Source organism: Ahaetulla prasina, chromosome 1 (assembly GCF_028640845.1).
Source record: "Ahaetulla prasina isolate Xishuangbanna chromosome 1, ASM2864084v1, whole genome shotgun sequence".
In the NCBI taxonomy this organism is placed as follows: Eukaryota; Metazoa; Chordata; class Lepidosauria; order Squamata; family Colubridae; genus Ahaetulla; species Ahaetulla prasina.
The window spans coordinates 148171490-148183679 of record NC_080539.1 but is presented as its reverse complement, the minus strand read 5'-3'; the positions used below and the strand labels follow the sequence as shown (position 1 = coordinate 148183679).

Sequence of the window (12190 nt, the reverse complement as noted above, 5' to 3'; positions counted from 1 at the left end):
CAACAAATAACCAATCAGCCCATCAAGAACCAAAACTTGGGGGAAGAGTCTGGTCTTTAAGGCCTTAGATAAAATAGAAGGGTTGGGGCTATCTGAATCTCAGGGGTTATGTTCAGGTTCCATAGGACCGGTATTTCAACAGAGAAGACATAATTCCTGCTGCTATTACATGGCATTGTTTAATAGAGGGAATGTAGAAGACACCTTCCTCTGCCAGAACTCACAGAAACAACAAAAATAATAGGAGACAGAAAGTCCTGCCCTAAACCACGAAGGACTGTATAGCTGATAACCAGCATCTTCAATTAAACCCAGAAGTCTACTAGAAGCTAGTCAACTTATGGAGTATGTTACATGGTTGAATTGAGAATTCCCATTATCTATCTATGCCTTGCATTCTGGATCATTGGCAGCTTCTGAGGATTTTCAAGGGCAACTCCATTTAAAGCGCACTATTGTACTGCTGATAGATGGTAACCAAATTATGACTGACAATAAGCATGGCTCCCAATCTAGGAAAAGGAGCAATTGGCACCAAAGATGGAACTGTGCAAAAGCCCTCCTCGCTAGCCCTCCAGCTAGAGTTGTTTCCTAGTTCTTGAACAGAAGCCAAAGACAAGGAGGACCTCGGAAAATGATACATATTTCAGAGCCAAAAATGACAAACGCTCAAATCAGAGAGGTCCCCAAACCATAACCGTTCGGACTTGTCAGGCTTGAGCTTGAGCCTTTTACTAGGCTGGCATAGCCTCCAGACAATAATGTGGTCAACCCAGAGTATAATCGAGTCCCTCTGAGTAGCAATTTCAAGGTATACATAAAAAGGAGCAGGGAGAGTAGAGCCCTTTGCTAATTTACATGTTAGGGGGCTTAGGACTGGACTTCTCTCTCTCTCTACTAATGTCAAGTGGAACAAGAAAGGAACAATGGAGGAGAGAACAGAGCTACTGCCATATTGCACTTCTAATCTCCTAATCCCTTTTGTCAGTCAGGGATATAAGAACTGATGGAATCAAAAGCCACTAAGAGATCAAGGGAGGCCATGATGAATGCACCTTAGCCATCTTTACCACACTTTAAAAACTAATTATAGTTTTTAAATAAACTACTTGTATTTAGTTTGGCTACTATAAGAAAACCTTGAAAGTCTGATACTGCTGTATGTTTTCTTATTTTTTATACAGATGGTCCTTGGGTTATGATTGCTCATTCAATGATTGTTCAAAGTTATGAGTGTGCTGAATGAGGGAAACTTACATCAGATTCTTTGGAATTGCAGTGATCATGTGATTATACATAATTCAGGCACTGGGGTGCCCAACTCAACAATAACATATTCACAATGAGCCACCGTCAAATGATCACCATTTGTGACTTTTCTGCAAGCCACCAGAGCACCAGGGGCCTCTGGTGGCTCAGACTGCTAAGACAGTCTGTTATTAACACATCTGCTTGCAATTACTGCAGGTTCAAGTCCCACCAGGCCCAAGGTTGACTCAGCCTTCCATCCTTTATAAGGTAGGTAAAATGAGGACCCAGATTGTTGGGGCAATAAGTTGACTTTGTATATAATATACAAATGGATGACGACTATTGCTTAACATAGTGTAAGCCACCCTGAGTCTTCCGAGAAGGGTGGGATATAAATGCGAATAAAAAAAAATCAATGGAGAAGACAGCAAGGAAGGTCGCAAGTTGTTCCCACTGCTTTTTCTCCTCAGGAGCCCTGCTAGGAAGGACCTCATAGTCCACAGCCCTTCCCCATTCCGAGCTCCATAGGGCATAACTGTATAACTATCGAGCATAGCTATTTTTTGTAGGAGAATGAATAGGAATCTATGCCTTTGCATCACTGTAACTTGTAAGACAGAAAGGCTTACAAGTTACATTTGTAGGCATTTTTTTTCTCTTTCTGCAGGTTAGGCTGCCAGCAATCTTTGCTGGTATTTTCACCCCCAACACCTTAATTATTTTAAGAAGGAAATAATAAAAGACAATTTTGAATTAATTGCTGATTTGGGCCTTCCTTTCACAAAATTGTTTGATTCAGTTCATAATAGAATAATGCTGTATATATTGTTTCAAATTTAATCCTTGCTAATAGTTACTATAATCATTTTAACTGCTTGTAATGTGAATAAAATTATCATGTATTGGGCATAACTTTTTTCAGTTATTAAGTGCTTATCATGTCAAATGAAGTGATTTGTAGCAAAAGAAAAGCTTTTTTTAAAAAAAGGGGATATTTTTTTAAAAAAACTTTTTTGCAATGTGATGCCATGCAGTGTTGTTTTCTCCAGAGAAAAATATTAATGGTTGCCATAGCAGAGATATTACAGAAATTATACACAATGAACCAAAAGAAATTCTTTTTGAGAACTGCAAATTTCATTTTCAAAAGGAGCTACAAGAAATGACTCTGATATGAAATCAAGCTTCACATTGATTTATTTTATAAATATATTTATTTATTTATCAAATTGATTTGCTGCCTATCTTGCGGTTCAGGTGATTCTTATGCTACAAAAAGAGTGGATGTACTTAAAATAAAAGTGTAACTATATCAGCTAAGGATTTTGAAAGGTATCATTTGAAAAATGATGATACCCAAAATAAAAAGTGAAAACACGAAACACATATGTGATTATGATACAGGTACACAAAATAATTAGACAGGGTAAGCAGCATCCAATGAAAGACCCATCAAATCACTATGTAATACAATTTGAACACAGCATGAATTAATGTATTTAATCCAAAAGAAAAAAGAAATGGAGAAACCTCACTTCTCTCAGATGTGAGTTTCACAAAGAGATTATATTAAGAAGACAGAATACTCATTAATATCATTGTAAGATGGTGAAATTATATAACAATTTTAAGTTTATATGGAAGGATAGAATTCTTCAGAAGCCAGGCAATAAACTATTAAGGTTTTGAAGGTCAGGGTTGCAAGGTCTAGCTATTGCACTATATACTAACAACAGAGTTTGGTTGGGTGTAATTCCACTTTTTCTGCAGTCTAACTTTATTTGTTATATTTTTATCCTTCCTTTAATACTCAAGGTAGTGAACATACCTAATATTCCTTTCTCCTTCTATTTTCCCTGCAACTCTATGAGATGAGTTGGGATGAAAGACAGTGACTAGTCTAAAATCACTCAGTAGCATTCATGCCTAGAGCAGGACTACAATTCAGTCTCCTGATTTCCAGGTCACCACCTTTAACCACCTTTAACCATTACATTTAATCTCCTACGTTGTCCTAGAATTCTATCAATAGAATCACCTTTCTGTCCCATTAACTCAGCTAGCATTTCACCAAACTTGTTAGATCATTAAGTATATTCAGAAAACTCAGCCTTTTAGGATTGACCAATTTCATAGTTTCCTTACATTTCATGCAAACATGAAATGGCACATTGGCTGTGCCATATTATCATCTGTTAGCACTTATATTTAAGTGAAGTTTAAGACTTATCTTTCCTGGCAACAACAAACCTGTGAAATCAGTTAGGCTAACACAAAGCCATGAGCTGCTGAAGAGAGGATTTTTAGCTTGAACCTAGAACTCCTCCGAATCATTCAGGGGACATAATTATTACCTTTATAATGTTTGGCACCCATCTGGCATAATCAACACCTATCGTTGGCTATTCTACAATTGTTGCAATGGAATATCATTTATCCCACTTACTTTATGTTTCAATTTCCTTGTTCATTTTATCTTGATTTTTCTCCTTCTGAGTTAGTTGCCTTCTTAAAATAATCTGGAACCTGCTGCTCTGTTATATAAATGGAGAACATGCATGTGGCTCTGCAGCCCTCTGCCCTGTATTCCTAAAATTTGGTTAAACATTTTAAATAATTTAAAGCTTAAATTAAACCAACCAAATGGAAAAGAGCCCACTCCAGAGAAGGTGTGATGTCCCTTGGACATGTGTCTTCTATGCCTCTCAAAGGCAAATTAGCTCAACACCAGAAGAATAATAGTATATGTGGGATTAGATTCACTTCCAATTTACACTTGGAAGTGAAACTAAGAATAAGAAAGAAAAGGATAAAGAATGAAAGGTAAAATAAAGTATAGCATTGGGATTCATATTTGAAATGGAAGCATGTTCTCAGCTTAAAGTTCAAATTACTTGAGATAGCCTTTTCTGACCTCCGTTTTCCAGATGGCTGGAACCCAGCAATCAGACTTTTGAGTTTCTGGATGCTATTATTTAGATAGGTAGTTGGAGACAATGAATGAGTGACCCAATAGTGAAATAATGAGATGTTGAATCTTGCCTCTCTTCTCTCCTGTGAAATGCAATATTACTTCTAAAATATGAACCCAGTGTCTTAACAAAGGACAATAAAGATGAGGTAGTTAAAAGCATTTTTATGATTAATGCTTATAGCCTTTTATTAACCATTTCTCATAATTTCTTTTTGTTTTTTCCTTTTTCAGGAGGATAAACCATGCTTTGTTGTGCTTTTTGCATGTGCTATGTCACTACATGGAGGAATAGAAAGCTTAGCACTAGACTCCATGAAAAGAAAAAAAAACCTAGGCCTGAAAATTATATGGGTGTATGTTGTGAAAACCAATCAATGTTTTTGTAGTTTTTCTGAAAAATGCATTGAAAAATATGTATCAAGAAATCTAGACAGCAATTTATGACACATAGCTGGGAAAGACAAAGAAATCACTGTGCAACTTACCACTTCTTCATGGGTAGCGCCTTCTACACTTATGCCGTTAACCTAAACATCATAAAGGGATTATTTGAAACATTAGGCAAACAATATGAAGCATTTAGTATAAGCATTAACAAGCAACCTACTTTACAGTAAGTGTATAGAATCAACTGACCTGTATTACGGCATCTCCAATAAATAGCATTCCTGACTGGTCTGCTGCAGAATTATAAAAAAATCACAAATTACTTGAGAGGCTTAAAATGGTTTACGCTGCTACAAAAGTGTTGTTTTTGTGACAGTTGTTCCTGAAACAGCATCACAGTAATTCACTAAAAAAATGGTTTCTAAGAAAATTATGAAAGCTTCTTTTCATTAACAAAATATTATCCTATAAGAACACAATTATTGTTTCTCATTAATGATAGATTTCATTAAAATATGGAGGAAGCATGATTCTTATTTTTGAATAGCACAGGTAATATAGGAAAGTAGGAATTCTGCTTCCTTTGTTCTTTCTTCCTGAAAATATGTACATAAAATGTAATAATCAAAGGAGATGCGGTAGGAATTTAATTAAGTGTGAACTTGAATCCAGTCCACCAAAGTATTAGTTCAGCTCATAATTTGCATCGTTTCTGCAAAATAAAATTAACATGAATGCCAACTCATAATGTACTGAAGAGGCATAAATGGCTGTACTACTTATTGGAAGATAACACTCTTGTTTCATTGGCTTATACTACAACATATGAATATAAATTTCCATGTGTTTTAAATATTTTTACTGAATATTTCTGTAAGAGGTGTGCATAAGAGCACCAGCGTGCCTACAGTTCCTGTCCTAATGTTCCCTTTGATTGTATCCAATTCGTATGGTTATTTCATGCTTATACTTATATATACTGTTGTGTTTGACAAATAAATAAATAAATAAATAAATAAATAATTGGGAAGGGAATGAAATAGTGAAAGCTAAGAACTGTCAGTTATTATATCTGTGAAGGATTGTAAAAGTTTTAAGTAAAGGAAAAAAGCATATTGTGCTTAATCCACAGTGTACCAATAAATACCAATGCCTCCATTTCCAACAGGACCACAAATATGGAAAGCCTTTTACGAAATATTTGAGGGGTTTAAAAAAAATCAGGATGTTTATGTTTGCTTCTAAGTGTCATTACTTTAGTAATTGGCATTTTCTATATAACAAGCTAGAGACAAAACTATTTTGCATTATTATTTATCAATATGATTTATACAGCCCACATTTTGCTCAAGTGAATCAGGACCATTTACAAGAATTAAAAACACAGAAACCCACAATGTATAACTCCTGAGGCCCAAGGATAAACTATAATACCACTCACATAAACTATAACAACAGCACAGTTCATCCACCCATCTAAATGCCTGAGCTAACAGATCTGAGCAAACAGATCTTCAATGCCTTATGAAAGCTTAAATAGTTGGGCCATCTGAATATACAAGGTGATACTGTTCCATAGAGTTTGGGCTGACATTGAGAAGACATGACTCTGGAGTCCAACAAGATGGCACTGTTTAGAAGGAACCCAGAGCATGCTTTATTAGCTCTGGTGGAGTAAAAGTTGAAACAATGGGAGAGAAGCAACTCCATAAATAAAGTCTGGCTCTATGCCATGGAGGGCTTTATAGGTGATAACCAGCACCCTGAATCGCACTGGGAAACTTACTGGGAGCCAGTGCAGCTGGTAGAGAAAAGATTTGTTATAGAACAAAGAGAAATGCCAAAAATTATCCATATTGTTGCACCTTCTGAGTGTTCTTCAAAGCAGAGCGCATACAATAATCTCTTTTTTTTTACGCCCTGCACTTTTCTTCCCTTTGCCTTCTCTATATCCTAGAACTGAGGAACAGATGCTGCAATTCCAATTATCCTAGGCAGTGGTGAGGAAAGCTAAATATCTGGATTCTGTCCTCTAGCCTGTGTTGGATAGCAGAAAGGAAAATTCTTATGGAAACATCCAAATGCAAGGGTCACAGCTGGATCCTGAGTTCAGGAATAAATGAGGAAAATACACTATTTCTATTGCTCAGTAACAAAACAAAGTGACTTTCTACTGACATCTTGTTTGCTACTGGGCTGAACAGCTCAAAAACATCTATTTCATTCTTTTCATTCATCAATTTCTTTCTTTCTATTTGGGTGAAATTAATCCGACAATGTAACATGATGGCTTTTAAAGGAGACTGGACACATTTTCAGAGACTAAGTTTATCACATCTGCTAACTGTGTTGGCTTTATGTGACACTAGATTTTGCAAAGTTGCCTTGTTGGTCAAAAGAAAAAAGATCCTGGTCTAGAAAAGTCTTTAGCCTGATTTAGCAGGATTCTTAACTTTTCATTTAATTTGTCTTATTTTCTAGGTTGACCAACTCCCAGACAACTTCGGGTGGTTACCTGTTCAATGATGGCAGGGGGGAAAAAATGCCTCAGAATTGCTACATCCACACTGAACAGTAAGCATCCAAATGCCTGTATGGTGTTTAACAACTAAGTATAATATTTCTATTTGATTGAAATGTTTTATCTTTTGAAATATTGGAGAGGATATATTTCAGTACAAACTCTGGATTAACAAAAGGGACAACTGATCTGTATTACAGATGTAGATTATAGCTACAGATAATGTATCTGTATGTATACATCCAGGATAAGGAACCTTTTATTTAAGATTTACATGACCAATCATTTATGAGTTGCTTTTATTTTGAGGAAAACGAGTACATTCCGTACTGTTTGGATGGCAGGAATTTGTGATTAGTGCCCTCTATAAAAAGTTGGTTCTTTATTTTTATTTTTATTTTTTATTTACATTTATACCCCGCCCTTCTCCGAAGACTCAGGGTGGCTTACACTGTGTTAAGCAATAGTCTTCATCCTATTTGTATATTTATATACAAAGTCAACTTATTGCCCCCAACAATCTGGGTCCTTTATTGTTCTTTTATTTTGATTTTCTATATAAAGAAAAGTGAGACCTGAATATTTTTCCTGTACATTAAAAAAAATTGAGAATTGCATATTAGGGGCCAAAATTATGGGCTGTTGATGTATTGCAGTGATGGCTAACCTTTTTGCCGTCATGTGCCAAAAGTGGGGGGAGCGCGTGCTTGTGTGCCCACACCCATAATTAAATGCGCCCCCCCCGCACATTGACACGCGATGGTACGGTAGCCAAGGAGGCCCATTTTTCACCCTCCCCAGGCTCCAGAGGCTTTCTTGGAGTCTGGGAAGGGCAAAAACGGCCTTCCTAACCCCCCCCGCGGCCCTCCAGATGTAGGAAACAGCCCATTTCCCGACTTCCGGTGGGGCTGGAAGGCCCAAAAATGAGATGGCTGGTACATGCATGCACGCTGGAGCTGATCTAGGGCAATGCTTGCGTGCCCACAGATATGGCTCTGCGTGCCACCTGTGGCACACGTGCCATAGGTTCACCATCATAGAAATAGGAGAAAACTATAATCCAAAAAAACATTAGTAAGGTTTAAACCAACTATCTCATAGAAAAATGACTACAACTGAACTTATAATAAAGGCTAAGCTGCATTGTGACTAATGGTTAGCAATTTGCTGTTACCTCTCTTGTAGTTAAAACTACTATGAATATTGTTGTAATGTTCTAATGTTAATGCTTGAGGTTTTGTAGCTAAAATGGCAAATAATAATAATAATAATAATAATAATAATAATAATAATAATAATAATAATAATAATAATAATAATAATGAGTAACTGAAGCTGTTATACCAAATCATATAATTTTCATCAGGCATATGTCATGAGGTGATAGAATATAGGACTCCTCTCTTAATCTTGAAGATATTATTTTTCTTTTATTATTTATTTGTCCTTAACCCATCTTTATTATTGAGTTATCCACCAACACAATTTCCTCCTCCTATTTTCTCCACTACAATAACTCTGGGAGGTGAGCTGGATTGTAAGAGAGAGTGAATGGCCCAAGGTCACCCTGCTGGCTTTAATGTCTAAGGCAGGACTTGAACTCACAGTCTCTTGCTTTCTAGCCTGGTGCCTTAACCACTAGACCAAACTGGCATGCGTTATCAATATACAGCAATAGTTGAGTAATACAGATAGTCCTCACTTACTGACTGCTTCTTTTAAAGACTGTTGGAAGTTATGATGGTATAAAAAAACCCCTAGCTTTGCAACCAATCTTCACATTCGTGCCAAGGCATCACATAGTCACGTGATCATCACTTGTGTGTTTCATAACAAGCTTCCAACAAGCAGAGTTAACAGAATATACTGAAGGAAAATGCAAGTCATTAAGTGATGTAAAGCTGCCATGGTAATGTGATTTTTCACTTAGCAACTGTGCACTAAACAACATAATTGCTGGTCTCAATGGGTGAGGACTACCTGTAATTATTTGAGCAGAATCTTCCTGTAAGCTTTTTGTGATTATTTATGTATTTATAAATAAGTTATTGTGGGAAACTTCAATGGCACTTTAAAAATCCATCAAGCAAGCTTTCAAATCTGTAATAGTATTTTTTTTATTTCAGCATTAATAGCAAGACAGAAGGCAAATTAGTCATTTGACTAATAAATTCATAATATTTTACCTCCTTCTTATGAATGACAAAACTAAACTATACTTTGGTTAGAAACAGATAATGGGAATAATACTGGCAGAGGATACATATATTAGTTCCCACTGAATGTAATAAGATGATCCAAAATTTACTTTCTTGTGTCTAAACTTTAATTTCCAGAAATGTACTTAACTACTGTTGTTTATACCCCAATACCTCCATCTGTTTCGATAATGATGCTTCCAGTTTAATAAGAAGCTTCCTAACAGCTTGTTCTTATTGTCTCACTCTGAAATCCTAACATTTTAGACAGCAGGGAAAGCTTTCTTAACTTGACTGGAATTGGTATGAGCGACAGAATCAGCAATCCTCCTTATTTCCTCACTTCCAATGTTTGTCATTGCTCCAGTTCAGTACCAGAGATGGATACAAGGCAGAACCAGTGAGAACCAACTCAGAAAGCTCAAACTGCCCAAGGAGCAGCTGAGTCTGTCATCTGCATCTCTATAACTGTCTGGTTTGGTTCTGCAACCCAACAAGACAGATACAGACTTCAGAGGATAATTAGAACTGCAGAAAAAACAATTGCTACCAACCTGCCTTCCATTGAGGACCTGTATACTGCACAAGTCAAAAAGAGGGCTGTGAAAATATTTACAGACCCCTCACATCCTGGATATAAACTGTTTCAACTCCTACCCTCAAAACGACGCTATAGAGCACTGCACACCAGAATAACTAGACATAAGAACGGTTTTTTCCCGAAGGCCATCACTCTGCTAAACAAATAATTCCCTCAACACTGTCAAACTATTGACTAAATCTGCACTACTATTAATCTTCTCATTGTTCCCATCATCCATCTCTTTCCACGTATGACTGTATGACTGTAACTTTGTTGCTTGTATCCTTACGATTTATATTGATATTGTTTCCTGATTGCTTATTTGTAGCCTATGACTATCATTAAGTGTTGTATCATTAAGTGTTAAATTTGTACCCTATGACTATTTTTAAGTGTTGTAAGTGTTGTACCTTGATGAACATATCTTTTCTTTTATGTACACTGAGAGCATATGCACCAAGACAAATTTCTTGTGTGACCAATCACACTTGGCCAATAAAAAATTCTATTCTATTCTATTCTATTCTATTCTATTCTATTCTATTCTATTCTATAAGGATGTCTCAGGAGGGGTTCCTACCCTGCTAATCTTTTTGTACTGGGAGAACTGTTACTTTTACACCAAAATTAGGCCTACTGGAGGTTTGACACACTCATCTGGACACATAAAAATAATTTTAAAATTGTGCCACTGAATTTCAAGAACATAATTTGGTGTGGGCTCGAATATCACTAAAAATGAATACCTGGAACTGCAACTGTGAGGCGCACTCTGGTTTTCTGGAAAACCATTACGCCATCAATAGAGCTCAGAAATGGGGACATTAGATATGGAACACAGAGTAACATTATCTTCATGTCCATTATTTGCTTTTATCTGTATGACTAAATCTGCCTTTGGAAGGGTGCCACAGTGGCACTAATGAGGGAGATCCAGGATCTATTCTAACCCCTTACATTGCATCCCATCCAATTTCGGGCTATTCAAGTGAGACTAAAAGTGGGAATGAAGGTTTACCTGCCAGGAATACAGAGCGGCTTGTTCCACAGAAGCTATCATAGATTAATAGAATGATGCTTCTCTTGTGATTTCTTGCTACCTCTGGATAATGGAAAAACTCATGCTGCCAACCTGATCATTTTATTTTAAATGTACTTTATCTTGTAGCTGTGTCCTGTTTTTTCCCAGATGGCACATCAATCAAAACATAGCTTCACAGATTTTATTTTCAGCCTCGCAGTTAGTGTATTAGTATGGTGCTCAAATATAAGCTTACTGTAGCGTGTGATAAAAGAGACTATTTGCAATACCAAAATATTAACCTGAAATAGCACTAAGGGAGAAAAGCAAGAAAGGATTAGGGATTTAAGTCCTTCAACTTAATAAACTCTGACCACACAATAGTGTACAAAGGACCTTCTAAATGATTTATAAACTCCTAAAGCAATTGCAGTGTATTACATATTCCACTCTTCCATTAGGCAGTCCAACAGGGCTAACAAGGCTTCCCTGATCAAGACCACTGCTAAGGACAGACCTACACTTGGTTAAGGCCATAATGGACTCTAAAGCAATAACATATAAGTGACAGCAATCCTACTTTCTCCGCATACATAAGACCACCATACTGTAGCTGATAAAGACTAGTTGTAATTCTCTCTCTCTCTCTCTCCCTCTCTCCCCATTTTAAACAAAGATGAAGTGAGGTTAGTTTGAGGGAGGGTATTGTCAAGGTTCCCTCTTTCACAGGACTGTGTCATCTTTTCTGCACTTCCCCTTTTGATGACTTGCTCATCCCTCCTCTACATCCAAGATCAACTCTACATACTGTTACACCAACTGCATCCCAAAGTTTTAATCAACAAAAAGAAATACAACAGTTAAGGGCAAATTAAACCCTCCCAGTCTCAGGGTGAAACATCTGCATCACTTGTCTGCTGTTTCCATGACTCCTTTCAAGATACCGTAGTTACTTAAAGTCTTGACTAATAAGTTGTTTGATTATGAACCTATCTAAGATTTTCATAGAGACAGGACATATCTTTTGGGGGTTTGCTTTGCTTGCTGAGGCCCTTTTCTTGAATATGTGAAAAAATATTTTCTCCAGACTTGCTTCCAAACTGCATGATCCATAACTTCTTAGGAATTGTGATTTCCTTCACCTCTCCTACTTTAAGATCAGCCATTCAAATAACTCATTAGGAAAATAAAAATGGTAGTTGCTGTTGATATGCTTTCATAAATTCTCTGGAACATCATTCCCCCAGAGATTAGA

At 36.6% G+C, this 12190-nt stretch overlaps 1 protein-coding gene across 1 annotated transcript in view; it reads right to left on the bottom strand.

Moving 5' to 3' along the window:
• SNTG2 (syntrophin gamma 2) overlaps positions 1-12190 on the bottom strand; it is a 305949-nt gene that overhangs the window by 135278 nt on the left and 158481 nt on the right. Inside the window, exons 5-6 of the mRNA XM_058177752.1 lie at positions 4862-4905; positions 4711-4752 (exon numbers count right to left, since the gene is read on the bottom strand). Of these exons, the coding sequence (XP_058033735.1) occupies positions 4711-4752; positions 4862-4905 (86 nt within the window). The remainder of the gene's footprint in view (positions 1-4710; positions 4753-4861; positions 4906-12190) is intronic.